The sequence below is a fragment of the Halichoerus grypus genome, chromosome 6 (genome assembly GCF_964656455.1).
Source record: "Halichoerus grypus chromosome 6, mHalGry1.hap1.1, whole genome shotgun sequence".
In the NCBI taxonomy this organism is placed as follows: Eukaryota; Metazoa; Chordata; class Mammalia; order Carnivora; family Phocidae; genus Halichoerus; species Halichoerus grypus.
In genome coordinates, this window is record NC_135717.1 from 159,408,377 (window position 1) to 159,424,943 (window position 16,567).

At 38.3% G+C, this 16,567-nt stretch overlaps 1 protein-coding gene across 1 annotated transcript in view; it reads right to left on the bottom strand.

Annotated features, from left to right (window-relative positions):
• Positions 1–555: 555 nt before the first annotated feature.
• GNPTAB (N-acetylglucosamine-1-phosphate transferase subunits alpha and beta) overlaps positions 556–16,567 on the bottom strand; it is a 73,311-nt gene continuing 57,299 nt past the window's right edge. The window contains exons 14-21 of the mRNA XM_078076477.1: positions 14,757–14,956; positions 14,303–14,522; positions 13,550–13,663; positions 12,291–12,376; positions 11,936–12,034; positions 7,209–7,376; positions 4,002–4,092; positions 556–1,986 (exon numbers count right to left, since the gene is read on the bottom strand). Coding sequence (XP_077932603.1) covers positions 1,909–1,986; positions 4,002–4,092; positions 7,209–7,376; positions 11,936–12,034; positions 12,291–12,376; positions 13,550–13,663; positions 14,303–14,522; positions 14,757–14,956 — 1,056 coding nt within the window. The 3' untranslated portion in view covers positions 556–1,908. The remainder of the gene's footprint in view (positions 1,987–4,001; positions 4,093–7,208; positions 7,377–11,935; positions 12,035–12,290; positions 12,377–13,549; positions 13,664–14,302; positions 14,523–14,756; positions 14,957–16,567) is intronic.

The following is a 16,567-nucleotide window of genomic DNA, read 5'->3' on the forward strand; positions in this document are numbered from 1 at the left end:
AGGAGCTTTCCTTCTTCTGTGTTACATACTGGCCTTTGATAGGATTTCATTTGAACTAATGGTTCTGAGGCTTTAAAAATTTTGAAACCATCTGACTACTCATCAACTTCTGAGATTCTTCTGTTCCAGTGATTCTACAGAGTCACTACAGAATCATTTAGAGGAATGATTCTATGAATATTCTATGATTCTATTTTCTATCCTATTGCCTATTAAGCTCTAAATTAGATATGGACTATATTCATCTAACCATAGGAATGTCCAGCACACCCAAATGTTAATTTCTCTATAACTTTTCTATAATAAATTCTTCACATTTAGAATGATACCCAGAAACCTCAACTTTTACCATATGATAAATCCCATTTAGAACTTATTTTCCCCCTATAACATGACATTCGCCAGTATGTTACAGTACTACTCTCTCCTTACATTACTTTCCATTTATGTTCAGTTGTGTTCAGCACAGACGCTGCTACACTGTACAAACCCTCAAGTGATTGTGGAATCTGGATAACAATAAACTCATTCCTCAAAGATTTAAAAATCAAAGCATCAGACAAACTGTAAGTTTTTATGAGACTTCACATTTTGAAATACATAACACTTATAGCACACAGTATTTACATTACAAGTTCTTTTTACAAAATACGTATTGAAAGAATACTGTTGAGATCATGATCTTAAAATACCTGTTAGAGTTCAAAAAGGACTTATGGAATATAATCTCCAGAAATCCACCATATAATGATATAAATAAAACATAGCTGAACATCAGGGCTTACTCATACATAAAAATACGAATTCTCTATCCCAGTGGTCAGCAAACAATGGCCTGTGGGCCAAATCCAGGTGGTGGCCTGTTTTTGTACAGCTGCAAGCTAAACATGGTTTTTGACAGTTTTAAAGGTTAAAAAAAAAAATAAACACTAAAACTAAACAATAAGGAATATGCAACAGAGACACATGTGGCCTGCAAATATTTACTATGTGGCTTTTTACAGAAAGTTTGCTGACCCCTGCATTACATGAAACCAGTTGAAAGAGCTAGCTACTAGAATATACTGAGTATTAAAAAAGACACCACTGTAATGTGCCAGTACCATCAGAACTACTCATTTCTAAAATGAGGCACTTCTGTTTGAATATGTACATTTCCAAAACATAATTACATCTGGAAGGTAGCTCTGCTACTTAACTCTAGCCCTTTGTAATTAGGCCTCTGCATGAAATCACATTCTTAGGGGCTAAAGTAAACAAGCACAAAGTACTTCAGATGTCAGTCACTGATCTCATCAGTAGTTTGACCACTTATGGTCTTAAATGTTAATAAAATCCATAATTTAGGTATTGCCAATAGGAGGTGATATTGTTGCATTATTTAAATAACATCTATAAAAACGTGTTTAGATATCCCAACTCATTATTTTCAGAAGTAAGGATAACTAGATAACTTAGTAGCTACTTATTTTAAAAATGGGAAATGGAAAAAACAAAAACAAAAATGTAAAACCGCAGCAGAAGGCTTTGGAATGCAAAGACTGGGGTCTCTTAGCAATGGCTCCCAAGCTGGCCTAGGCTTCTCATGTGAAAGTTGGCAATGGTTGCTATGGGAACTTGGTAGCTCTCTCTTGTCAGATTTTTCATTAAAAGAATGATGGGTCCATGAGCAAATGCTTTAAAAGTAAAACCAGGTCAGAGCTACTCAACACACAAGTTTTTTGTGTCTTGGTTAAACAATTCCTGGTCAGTAGGCTATATTCATACCACAAAACAAGTATTGTACTGGATGCTTTTCCTTCTTCAGGCCAGGCTGGCTAAGCATCACATCATGAAGACATCTCTATGATGCTGAGTTTCAAAATGCTCAGTGAATGCTGAGGTAGATGATTTTCAAATGAAGATCTTCTATACCCTGATTCGATCGGGACTAGCTTCTTTCTGTATCCTCCTCCTGGGAAATATCTTCCGCTTAAGTGCAATTAACTAGATAATGAAAGACAGAAAATAAATTTTAATTCTCCATGTTAACAAACTTTAAACTTTGAGTCCAATGACCTTAATCATTTCCATAGTCTTCTACATTAAAAAAAAAAAAAAGAAAAGCAAAAAAACAGAACAAACAAGTCTCCATCATTCCTCCCCAGAATAAAACCTACTTTTGTTATAGGGTCAATATGCCTAGATATGTGCCCACAAAATATTAAACCCACAAGGATTAAAATGATTTTGACCTATGCTTCACTTTTTTAAAGACCTATAACTACAGATTTTTACACAGTGATTACCAAGCCTATTTATTTTCAAGATACCTATTTGTCAAGTCTTTCTTTTGAAGGAAACTGGCTCTATTTAGCTATTAAAACACTGCCCTCAATTTGAAAATGACTACATATGTAAGACAGAACTTTAAAAACAAAAACCCGTATTAACATCCTATCACCACTTCTACCCTATCTTTAAACATAGCAATAATCATTTGAAAATACAGGTAATACCTAATTTATGAAATGGGTTGTCATGCAAAAAGTTACTTTATAATTACTAGCTTAGAACTTGGACAAACACTTCTTTCTCAAAGAAACGGTTTATCCATGAAACATCTGAAATAGGAAACCTGCCTGCCATTATAATAAAGCATCAGTGAGAAAAACAAATATGTTCTTTATGGTTTCAGTTTGGGATCATACTGTCTACTCCATCTCAGGGTGGAAGCAGGGCTTTGCCCAAGTACAGGCCACCGTGGTTTCAGTGATGAGCTGGGACTCTGGGGCAGAGGAAGAGGCAGTGTTGGCTGGTTTGTTGCAAGCATGGTAGAGGTTAAGGAATTTGATTCAAGTAGGTAAAGAGCAACGGGACAGAGAGAAGAGAGGATTTATTCTTCCCTTCTTTTCTCCTTCCTTGCCTCTCTGGTTCCCTGTTCTCTACTGGTATAAATGACACAGATAAAAGACTGGCCCTCCTGTTCCTTCCCACTGCCACCTGCTGCTCCCTTCAGCCAGAGTGCCTTTTCTCCCCGTTGCAGGCCAGCACACTGCTGACTCCTAGTTCCTCAGTGGACCTCTGTTCTAGAGCAGGGGCAGTTTTACCAGCCAGGAATAATGGCAATAAGAAGACTGATATTCCCTGGGAAGTGGATGAAGATTAAATTGCAGTCCTGCCTGCCTGCCCAATCTCCCATTTTCTTATTTCCTTCCATTATGGCAGGAAGCCCAGGCACTGTTTATTCTAAAGTTCTCAATACTTCAGCCTCTTCCTCCTTCTCAGTTTAAGTAAACTCAGTGCAAGTTTCCCATAACTGACAGCTAAAAAGGCTCCACTCAACAGTCACCTCAAATGGAGGCTGAGGTGAGGTTTGCTTGCCCCACTAAGTCAGGTCAGCCCAGACACCGTTCCCTTTCTCTTCAGACCATTTCATGCCTACACCAAATAAGGATTCTCTGATTCTTTTCTTTTTACCTCACAAACCTCCCTTCTACTTCTGGGACTTTATCTGAAGGAGGTTGTGTTTATGTGCCTGCATGGAGAGAAATTCCAGCAACTCAAAGGAAATGTAATTGGGAGAAATGTGAGCACAATGGGCACTGTCCACAGAAGAGTAGGAGGTCTGAAGATAAAGCCACTGCAGTCACTTTTAGAAATGTTACAAGAAAAGAAAAATTGAAAACCCATACAAAATCAGTATCAGATGAGGATTCTAGGTGGGTTTTTGGTTGGAAATACTTAAAGAGATTTTCAGTTTTAGCTTGACATCTACAAGTTAACCTACTGAGTTCCAGGTAAAAAGAATACTGGTAGTGCATCTAGAAGATTAATGAATAAAAGACTATTATGTTTGCTGCCTGAACATTATGAAATATGTTTGACATATCGACACCTGAGTTAGAAGTCAAAAGAAGAAATTAAAATTTTCTTGTGAATTTATATCACTTTCTAAAGAATCAGATACTCTTATACTAAAAAATAATGTTTGATCCCCACATAAAATATTTAAGACTTACCTGTTCAGCAAAAAATGAGAATATAGTAAACATAATCAATGTTGCCAGTACACAGTGAGTCCAAAACTTCAATTTGTCTCGATATGCTCTCCTGTTCAGAGAAAGAAGAAAGCAAATATGTAAATTCTGTGCATAGTTCTACTATATTAGAATTATTTATATACTAGTTTAGCAAAAAGTCGTGAAACACAAAAACACTGTCTGGAGGCAATTTGAAAATGTTCATACAATGTACATTTCCAACATGAGATCAGATTTTTCATTATGTCATAGTAAATATTATATTTGAATTGTAAAAGTTACCCAGGCAGAGAGGACTTCAAAAGAAAATTACTTTTAGCATTTAAACAAAAGTACACTTTCATTCATATCCATTTCTTCACAGTCACTTAATCAACACTTCCTGTGGATACAGACAATGAACAAGAAGTTCTTGCTCTAGGGGTGCCTGGGTGGCTCAGTCATTAAGCGTCTGCCTTCGGCTCAGGTCGTGATCCCAGGGTCCTGGGATCAAGCCCCGTATCGGGCTCCCTGCTCAGCCGGAAGCCTGCTTCTCCCCCTGCCGCTCCCCCTGCTTGTGTTCCCTCTCTCACTGTGTCTCTCTCTGTCAAATAAATAAATAAAAATCTTTAAAAAAAAGTTCTTGCTCTAAAGTGTGTATAAGCCTGGGAAGTTAATGACATGCAGATGACTAGCCATCACACAAGATGGACCAAAAAATGTACTATCAAAAGCAAAGTCTTGTGGAAAAACAGAGAAATGAGGAAAGCACGTCAGATTTGGTAACATTTCATTTAAGCCTTGAAGCGGGATGGGGGACCTTAAATGAAAGCATTTAGCTGAGTAAGGCAGTGAGCATCAGCAAAGAGTCAGAGGAGCAAGCTGAGTCCTGCAGAACTGAAGTCTGGCCTAGGAGCATCAGGGAGAGAGCTAAAGCCATGGCAAGGCAGGTGGGCATGAACTGCAGGTATTCTGGAAAAATATGCAATAGGGTTTGGACATAATACTCTAGTGGGAAAGTATATGAAATGGCAGGTGTGGGTGTGTGTGTGACAAATGGGGTAAAAATGGTGGCCATCTGAAGGATGCATGTCAGGTGACCAGGCAGGCAGTCGTGTTAGTCTGGGTATGAAAACATAATGAAGGCCAATGAGAATGAAAGAAAACAAGCAACAGAAGAGATAACCTAAGAGTAGAATCAACTGGACTTGAAGATAGGATATTGGGGTTAGAGGCAGTAGAGCAGTTTCCTCATCTGTAATGTGAAAATAATTTATTATGAAGACTAAATATATGCTTAACATAAGGCTTGGAAGATATTCTAATAACTGTCAATTCAGGCCTCTGTGCTGAATTCCAGATTCTCATTTACAGCTTGTCCTGTAGTGGATGTCTCTACTTCAAGTCCCATATTGATAATGGTACCTCTATTTTCCTCCTGAATTTCCTATGTCTCTTAATAGGATCACAACCAGCATAGTTAGTTCTAATGTCTATGGTGTCATTCAGAATCGATGTGTAATTTAAAGAGCTAAGAAGCCACAGGCTGTAATACAGCTAAGCTGTCCCAGCAACCAGAGAAACTTTTAATAGTTGGAGGTTCCCTCAGCCCTTCATCCACTGAGCACCTACTATGTGCTAGAAAGGCACTGTGGACTCAGAGAAGAGTAAGACACCATCTCTGCCCCTGAAGAGGGCTTACAGTCTTATCAGGAGAGACCAGCACACCAGACAGACTGCTGTGCAGTGTAGAAAGTGTTATACCCAAGGAAGGGAAACAGGAAGAAAGCCTATTAGGAAACCAGAGAAAGGTGACAGGGGACTCAAGCACAGTGTCATGAAAGGAAAGAGAAAAAGTAAAATTTCTGGAAGATAGGGTGGTGGTGGTGGCCCAGCAGTGAGAGAGGGCACAGAAGCTGAGCAGGATGAAGAAAATGAAGCCCCCCCCCCCCCAGTCAGGGAGTTACACCTGATATATCTTATTTGTATAACAGAAATCAAAGTCCTCTCAAACTACTCTTAAGCCCACTCCTTTCTTATTCAATCGGGCCCTTGAAGATAAATTTAGTCACAAACTGGAATTGGGGAGTTAACACTTGAAACCATCCAAAGATCTTTTTCCTCTGAGCTAAAGGAAAGTGAAAATGATGAGAAACCATTTCTAGAAGATAACACCCACAATTTAGTAATAACTCCTTCTGAAAATAAAAATACATAGCTATTAGCAATATAAATGTTAATTGGCTCATTTACCCAACTCCAAGACACCAAAGAGTTCTAGTTGCCAAGGTTGTTAATTTCCTCTCTACAGTCTCTCCCAGTTCTGTCTACTGCTTTCTCTTTATTCCCTGATCTGTGTCCTTGGCTCACACCGTTTCAGAGCTACTGAAATGCTTAGTACTTGTCTCCCTTGCCTCCAGTTACCAGACATCACTGTCTCACCAGTCCAACTCCATACTGTTAGTTATCTTTCCAAATCATGAAGTCTGATCACTACAAACATCTAAAAAAAAATTTCTCTTGGGGAACCCCATTCTCTAAAGAAAAAAGTCTAATTCAGATACAGCCCTTCACAATCTCTCCTTTCTCCACACACTCTCTTTTACACCCCTGTGCCTTGTACATGCCATTTCTTCTACCAGGAATGCTCTTTCCTACCTGGAAAAGCCCTTTTCATAATTCAAAACCAAGTCCAAATGTTGCCTTCCCCTAATAGAATTAGCTGCTCCCTCATTCATACTCCAGTAGCAGTAAACCCTGCCAGAGCACTTGATATCATAACTGTTTGCCTGCAGCCTGTTTCTCTGAAGAGACTTGAGTGCCTCAGAGCCGGGTACCATACTCCTTTCATCTGTATATTCCCAGCACCTGGCATGGGGTAAATAGTAGTAAAATAAGACATGAAGGAAACACTATAAAGCAGCTTTGGATTACAGTGGAACATAGGGAAGGCTGGAAATCAGGCTGGATTTACCACTTGAGCAAATCATGCAGCTTCTGTTACCATGTTCTCCGGCCATATATATAACAGGTACTCAAGAAACAAGGTAGCTATTCTGATGGCAGTGAATGAGACTCAATGGATGTGCTTGGCCAATAAGCGCAATAAAAACTTCTAAGTGTATTTTTACAAAGTAATTATTAAGTAACACATTAAAGGAATTTCATCACTTTTAAACACACACACACGTGAACATGAGACCTTACCACTCCTGCAGCTCATGCATGTGAAGGAAACGGTTTCGATATTCTCTTGGCAGCTCAAACTGGGATGGTATGGGGAACATGGATTCATAGAAGTCCCTGAGAACAGCTTTCACTGTCTGGGCATCTTTATGATTGTGGTCTATGTTGTCATTCAGGCAAACAAACTTCCTAGAAAAATAGAGATCCAGGGTTATTGGTTATCATGAAAATGATCTTGACCCAATAAACAAGAAATGTAGATTCCAAATATATTTTAAATGGGCTCATGTTCCAAGTTGTTATATTTGCTGATATGATTCTCTGGGGAAAGAATGTTCTGTAAAATTTTTCTTTGGATTTTTCTCACCTGTAAAGCAAAGAGAACTAGGGAAGATAATCTTAAAAGTGCCTTCTAGCTGTTGGAATAAATTAATGATTTCTGTTTAGCATGTCCCCAGTTAAGAGTTTAATAAATGCAGTTCACTGACTAGAGTATTTTGCTGGCAGCCAGGGGAGAAATTGATAAACACCTAAAACCAAGTTCTATTATATTACTAAGAATAGTGATGTAGATAAGTGAGATAAAGATGGTGCCTTACAGCTATAAATTCTATGAGTTTGATGACTTTTCTTTAATATGTCTCCAACCAAGGTGCTAGAGTTCTGGCAAAAAGCAGATGACAGTCATGCTTCCCTACTGTTTCAAGTTCCCTTCAAGGCAAAGTCACTGAACTGAGGGCCCATTAAAACAGTAGGCAGGGCTAACACCACTTTTGAAGTACATGGCTAAAATTTATTTTTTTTATTTTTTTATTTTTTTAAAGATTTTATTTATTCATGATAGAGAGAGAGAGAGAGAGAGAGAGAAACAGAGGGAGAAGCAGGCTCCCAAGGAGCAGGGAGCCCGATGCGGGACTTGATCCCAGGACCCTGGGATCATGACCTGAGCCGAAGGCAGACGCTTAACCATCTGAGCCACCCAGGCGCCCCATGGCTAAAATTTAAAACAGACAGACAAAAACTCAACAAACTTAAATCTAATAAAGCCCTCAGATCCAACTACCAATTTATAGGAAATAGACATGGGAACATGTTAAACAACTGAGACACAATCAAAGTAGTCCAAAGTATAGGGAATATACAGAATATATAATTTAATTTCTTCATACACATAACAAAATTATATGGTTAAAGGGAGGTTGAGGGAAAACCTATAGATAGACGTAACTGCAGTGAATTTACTTGATACCACTTCAAACCAATCAACTTAAAAAACATAAATGTTTAGAAAAGACAACTGGGGAAACGTGTACATTGACCAGATGGTTTATCATGTTAAGGAATAAATAATGATATGGTGGTTATTTTAAAAGAGTTGTTATAATTTAGAGAAATATATTTTAAAAATCTGGAGATAAAAATGATACAATGTCCAAGGTTTACATAAAAATAATCAGGAAGTGGTAGTAAAGGAGTGGATGTGTTTAGATGAAAGAACAACCATTTTAAATCACTTCTTATTGAAGATGAGTGATGGGTGAAAATTCATTATCCTCTCTACTCTCTAAACTTGGGGACTGCTTTAAATTAAAGGATACTAAAGAGATATAGCAACCAAATAGAATGCATGAGCCTTGACTGTATCCTGCATTTTAAAAAAAAAAAAAAAGCTACAAAGGGCATTTGGAGGCAACTAGGGAAATTTGAATATAGATTATCTGTTAGATGGTATTAATCAATGTTAAGGTTCTCAGGTATGTGTTAACTGTCTTCAGTATAAAGGAGGATGATTTTGTTTTAGAAGATATCTACTAGAATAATTAGGGGTAAAATGTATGGATGTCTGGAACTAATTTTCAAATGGTTCGGCAAACAACAACAAAATAATGAAAACAAAACCCGTGTGTGTGTGTGTGTGTGTGTGTGTGTGTGTGTGTGTGTGTGTGTGTAAGTAAATCAAGCAAATATGATCAAACACTGACATTTTAAAATCTGGGGTTTTATGGGATTTATTGTACTATTTTTTTCAATTTTTCTGTATCTTCAAAATTTTTCATAACGTTGGGAAAAATTAGAGAAGAAAGTAGATGCATGAGACAAAGGGTGTGTGTGGACAATAGCTAAATTAGACCCTGCTGGGTGCCTAGCAGGGTTTCACCCCGTTTCTTCCAGAGAGAATTCGCATTTTGCTCAGTATTTCTCTCCCCAAGAGCTGACTCAATGGGAGGCAAGCCCACTCCACCCCAGAGACAGCTTCTGACTGTGTATGTGAATCCTCTTCACAGTAACTGATGTAAGAATGGGGGGACAGGAGCACCTGGGTGGCTCAGTTGGTTAAGTGTCCGACTCTTGATTTCTGGTCAGGTCATGATCTCAGGGTCATGGGATGGAGCCCCTCGTGGGGTTGGGAGTCCGTGCTCAGTGGGGAGTATACTTGTCCCTCTGCACCCCCCACCCCTCCTACGAGCTCTCTTCTGTCTCAAATAAATAAAATCTTAAAAAAAAAAAAAAAAAGAAAAAGAAAGAATCGGGGGACAGCACACCGTACATACAAAGGGGCAATCCCTTTGTCTCAGAGCATAGCTCCATCTGCAGGGACATCTAGAACTATCTCCAGCCTGAAGAAGAAGCCAACAAAAGCAGGAGGGCAGCAGAGAGGAATAGGCCTGAGGGAAAAGCAAAGTCTGGATTCTGCCTAGTCCAGACTCCTTGTTAATGGGGGCAGACCTGTCCTTAAAGCTTTAGTCACAACATTGGTTTTCCACTCCTGACTTAAAATGAGCACCCATAAAAGTAAAACAAGTAAGAGTTAAAAATTAAGATCTGTTTGAGGTCACAGGAGATATCTGGGCCTGGCAGATACTAAGCCTGGCTTACCATGTGTCCTTTTAGTAAGTCCCTGTCCATTTAAGTACCATGAAGGTCTATGAATTCTCTCACCCCACAACTTTCAAACTGGCACAAAGACAAAGGTATAAGGCACAACTGAAAACTATAAATTCTCACATGGTATTCCTACATATAACAAAATGACTGGGAGGGCACATCAACAAAATGGGGAAGCAAAAAGCAAGTACTGAAATTGGTTTTAAAGTTATTTTAAAAAATTAGGGCAGGGCATTCCAGTCATAGGGAACAGCAGGTATACAAAGACCTACAACCTGAGTGATTATTAATCATAATGCCTGGGACGCCTGGGTGGCTCAGTTGGTTAAGCGTCTGCCTTCAGCTCAGGTCATGATCCCAGGGTCCTGGGATCGAGTCCCACATCGGGCTCCCTGCTTGGCAGGGAGCCTGCTTCTCCCTCTGCCTGCCACTCCCTCTTCTTGTGCGCTCTCTCTGACAAATAAATAAAATCTTAAAAAAAAAAAGGTTAATCATAATGGCTTACTGTTTACTTGGCTTGTGGGAAATAGTTGTTATTTTATAGGAAATAAAGTATTTTACTGAATACACTAAATAAGCATTAAAGATGTTTCCATTTATCTTAAATTTCCAATTTCTGCCCCCCCCCCCCCCCACCGCCACAACAGGAATGATATTTTTAGAAAAAAATACCATGGCTCTACCTGTCTAGAAATTTTACATCTCTGCTCATTTATAATTAAAATCATAATTTAAATGAGGTGAAACTGAAGACTTACAAAAGCATTTAAAGACTCAGATGAGGGGTGCCTGAGTGGCTCAGTCGGTTAAGCATCTGTCTTTGGTTCAGGTCCCTATCCCAGAGTCCCAGGATCGAGCTCCGCATGGGGCTCCCTACTCAGCAGGGAGTCTGCTTCTACCTCTGCCCCTCACCCTGCTCGTGCTCTCTGTCTTGCTTTCTCTCTCTCTCAAATAAATAAATTTTTTAAAAATCTTTAAAAGACTCAGATGAAAAACATTCAATTTTTACATGCCAAGGTCTTTTTTTCCAGGAAACTGATGAAATATCATTTTCCCACTAAAGTTCAAAACTCAAAAATGCAGATTTTGACTAATTTTATCAAACTATCCAAGGCAACTGTTAGGGGACTAGGCTGGAAGTTTTCAAGACTTACATAAACCTGAACATTTATTCAGTCCCAAGGCTGGGATCACTTTTCACATTTGTGAGAGCATTTTTTTTTCCTGAGAAGCTAATCTGAACTTTGAATTGCAAAGTCTAACCACCAAAACAACTTTTCTGGAAGCATCTTCTTAGAAATGCTATGAGAATCCCAGCTATCTGGCCCCACTCCCTGTGATGGAGTCCACCACTTGGCCTCACTGAACAGCTCATGTCACCAGATTCTTAGAAGTCTGTGCTAGTCCCTGTGCATAGGGGAACCCTATCTAAACTCACAACTCCTATCTCTAGCTCAAACACTACCTCACCACTAGGCATTCCACCTGCTCCAAACAAAATAAGCCACTTCCTTCTTTTGAGTCTCACTGCCTTTTTTCATGTTTATTTGCATGATTAAAGATCATTTTTTGGGGTGCCTGGGTGGCTCAGTCAGTTAAGTGTCAGCCTTCAGCTCAGGTCATGATCCCGGGACCCTGGGATCGAGCCCTACATCGGGCTCCCTACTCAGCGGGGAGTCTGCTTCTCCCTCTGCCTCTCCCCCTCCCCCACTGGCTGGTGCGCTCGTGCGCTCTCTCAAATAAATAAAATCTTAAAAAAAAAAAATCATTTTTTAAAGTTATGGGAATTCTATTTTCTGTTCATTTTTGCTGTGAACCTAAAAGTACTCAAAAAAGTAGTTTATTGGTTAAGAAAAAAGTACCTGGGGTTTTTTCTTATATCATCCAACTGGCCAACCACATGAGAAACGTTGGTACGAATCATTTTAAAAGCAATTTCTTCTTCTCCCATGATTTCAAACCTAATTATCAAAACATATTTAAGGAGTGTAAATATTTATGTGGAAATAAAAACAGAATTTCAATAAGAAAAGTATTTTATAAAACTTTAACAGTCAATATCCTGAGAATGACTTACTCTTTTGGTATTACTAAAGAAAACAATCTCACATAAATTTTAAAAGAAGGCTTAAGAGATAAACTATTGTAAAATTATGAAAATGCCAGACTCCTACAATTATTCTTAAACTAAACAGAGAAAATGTATGTACTACTTACCTATATTTGTTTTTGTCCTTATATGCTTTGTGGATTTTATCAGTTACTGGTTTACAGTTGGTTACTAGACTCTTAGTGACTGGTGGCTATGAGAAAATACAAACATTGCATCAGGCCAAGACTAGGGTAGGACAGGTGAAGCACTGACCTCTGTGCAAAATTTAAGGGGGGACCAAAGAATCCGTGATCAAGACAAATACTTTAATGCAGTATTTGAAAAAATCAAATTGGCATGGTATGGCCTGCAGGCTAATTGCCTGTTTTTGTAAATAAATTTTTATTTTAATCACACATTACACTGTCAAAATAGTCTCAAAAGTTACTGGTAGAATTTTTTTCAGAAAGAAAATAAATTTCTAACACAAATTGTAATGAACTAGTCTATGTCATACTCATAAGCTAACTTGTCATTCTTAATCTAATTAGGAAATACTTTATCGTAGGTATAATCATAGTTAATTACAGTAATGAAGCCAACACCTTGCTAAGAGTTCACTCGAGTCATGTTAACTAATGTTGTTAGTATAACTAGTACTCATGCTCCAAGTAGTTTATTTGTATGAGCCTCAAAACTAACTTACTACCATTAGCAAGAAGCCTTTACTTAATTCTTAACAAAGGATATTTGCTGATTCTAAATCTCATGCCAGACATCTGGCAAATACTAAAATATTTTGCTAATGAAGGAAAATGTATGCATTTCAAAAGAAAACTGAAATCTCAATAATCTTTCATCATGCCTATAACGGCAAGAAGAATAACTGTTTTCTATGTGTAAATCACCTTCCTTAGGAAAGAACACACTGCAGTTCTACGTAAATGCAGGGGCTTGGTAACTGTAAAGTCTTACTAGGAACCAAAGTTTATAAGAAAGATACAAAAGGAGAAGAGAAAAGACAGTGAAGGACAGATACGGAAGTACAGATGGGGGGAAAGAGAAGTCTGGAGTAAGAGGGTACATAGGCCGTGCCACCAGCAGAACTCTCTGAAGTATTCTCATTGGCTGTCCTCTGCTATCCTCAGTGAACAGATGTCTGGTTATAGAATATTAGCAACTAATCTCAATATTAGCTTAACATTCACTAGACAGGAGAAAAGAAAAGATAAAAATGATTCTGGATTATCTGGACTTCTGCTGTCTACCAAAGATATAAATATAGAACCTGCTTCTACTGTTTGAAATGCTGTACAAAACCGGTATAAATAATACCTGATAAGGATATACTTCCTTTTTACACAAAGGAACTCATGCCACTTACCAGATTGGGATCATAGTATGCTTCCTGAGTTGGTGGAACACTGTTCAGCCGAGTGATATTAGCAGGGAGCATTTTTGAGCAATTTATTAGCATGTGTTCCAAACCTGTTAAATCCTAACAAAGCAAAATAAAAGGATAAACCTTATATGTGTAAGTAGTAACTGTGGTTTTAAAAATAAAAATTATGTAAAAGTCTCCAAAATTTCTTTAAATGCTATCTTCAAAGGGAGTTTGACTATATGATTCTTAAAATGAAAACACCCCAAAAAGAACCGAATGAGATAATACAAACACAAATATTTCATCTTCATCTCGAAGTAGAACATACTGGACTATGAGGCACTATTACACAAGATGGTCAGGGGGATCCCCAGATGGGAGGTCCTGCAGTTAGATTTATCTTGGCACTCTCCATTAATTAGTCTACTCCTGGGACTACAGGATGCTGTGACCAAGGTTGTGCAACAACCCAGGCCTGGCTGAGACACAGCTCCAGTGGGCCACCTGAAGCTCCTGAATGAACCTGTCACGAGAATCTTATATGCAGGGATGGTCTGGCTCTTCTCCAGATAATACAATAGCAATGCCTACTTAAATGTAATCTCATAAAATATGAACCTCAAATGTGGTTTTAATTCTGGCACTAAAAATGGACTAGTTGTGAATACCTCCATTAAATATTAAGAATTACTTTTACTTGCATTACAATGAAATATGTGAAAGAGAAGGTTTAGGAGAAAAAAAATACAACACCTGCAAACTTAAAGGCAGGTCATGAATTCTGGTAGCCAGTGTTCGGATTTCTCTGTCAGACAAGACACCAGATTGGTCTGTATCAACTTCATCAAAAACTTGAGATATATTCAGTGGCTGAACGGCACTCATGAGATAATAAAAATACGAAAAGGCAAACTGCATATCCTCAGAATGGCGCACTTTGTGAAATGACGTCTTGTCAAATTCTTCAGGGAACCTGTCCAAACATATAGTGAGCTCCGGATATTTAAAATACAGACATTAATCTACATTCAAATGTATTCCAACATTTGTGGAGTTAGAATCTTTTTCTTTCCCACTTACTTAGCTGATACCTTCAACATACCAGTTGCCAAGTGTTAGAGCCTTACATCAAGCACAGCAAAGATGGCCATTTTAAGCAGACAGCTCCGAGCACGTGCAAGCAACTCAAACAATAAGCAAGACTTACATATCTTGAAGTTCTTGCATAACGATTCGGTCAATCATGTGAGGCATGTGTGCAGGGACTTTCCGAGATGTGAATCCAAACTTGCTGTTTAGAATTTTATTTACATATCGCAGGGAATCTGCAAATGTATCTTTCAGTTGCCTTCCGGTGTGTTTGCTATCAGTGTAGTATGCCAGTTGTGTCTTAAGTGACTCTTCTTCCTGTAACACGGCATTATGTTTAGTGCACAAGTGTACTTGGTTAACAAGAAATAAGTACTAGTTTATATAACTAGCCACTAACTGTGGCAAATGAAATGAGCACTAACGGGTCACTTTAAGAATCCTAAGAGCAGGACTAAACTGGACTTCAGTGAAAGGATCACCAACACAGGCTTGTGAACAACAGTTGTGTAATGGAGGTCTATTTATAGGGTATTCTTCAAACACTAGTCACCGAGCATGAAATTTCATAGCCAATTCAATGCAATATTTAGAAAATTAAAAAGTTTGATAGAGGGGCGCCTGGGTGGTTCAACTGGTTGAACAGCAGACTCTTGATCTTGATCTCAGGGTTGTTAAGTTCAGGCCCCGCATCGGAGCTTACTTTAAAAATAAAAATAAATTAATTAATTTGATAGCACTTTCAATTTCAAGTTATTTCTACTGGTGACATCAAAGCAGTAAGCACTTGAGTTCTGAACAAGGACCAAAAAATAGTGTTAATATTATAAAATGTAAAGAACCCTGTCAAAACCAGTAAGAGGCAAAACTGAGTGAATGGGCAAAGAATATTAGCAGAATATATGAACACACTTTACAAAGATGAAATATTTTTGCTTCTCAATCTGGTGAAAAAATATAGATTGATACTATTGTTGATTAGCCTGTGGAGAAACAAGCACTCTTACACACTGTGTAAGTATGAAGTGGTATGGCATTCTAGAAGGACACAGTTAAATTTAACTTTAACCTAGCAATTCTACCTACAGAAGTAAAAACTTCTCAAGAGTAAGCTATATGTACAGGAATATTTATTGCAACACTATTTGTAATTGCAAAACAAACAAGCTCTTAAAAAACACAGTAACACTAGCATGGGTTTGCTTACATACTACCAGATCAAGAGGCAACCACAGAGCAATATGTATAGTGCAGTTTACCTGTTGCAAAACACATATTTATATAGTTTGTATGTTTGCATAACTATATAAAAATACTGGAAAAATACCCACCAAACTATATTCATAGTGATTATTTCAAGTAGGAAGATGAAGGAAGGAAGGAGGGAGATCTTTTCCTTTTTTATTGTATATTTTCTGGATTGCTTGCAATTTTTGCCACTAGTCTATAATACTTTTGTAATTTAAAGTAAGTAATGAAAGGGGGAAGAGAGGAAATCATCACAGGCAAGAACTCTGCAATCCCTCACTCAACAATTAGTAAATGACTACTGTATCAGGGATAAGATACTTTCCAAAGACAATGCAATAAGTAAGTTCCCCTCATCAACCTCTTTTTTCCCAGCCTGACACCTACTCATGGCTGCACTCTGTTCACGATCCAGCCTCAACCACAGGGTTTTTCTTGGTCTGTCAACTCCTACAAACCCTTCAAAGGTCAGCTCACAGGATACTTCTTCATGGATGCCTTCCCCAGTACCCCTAGGCAAAGTTAAGAAATTTTCCTTTTGGACTCTGTGCTCATACCTCAGGAGACACCTATCACGTTGCTACAATTATTTACCCACAAATCTGTCCTCCCAGCTTGCCCTTTGAGTTTCCAAAAGCTATGTTCTAATAGTGCTCCCTGCAGTGAACACAGTGATAGCAC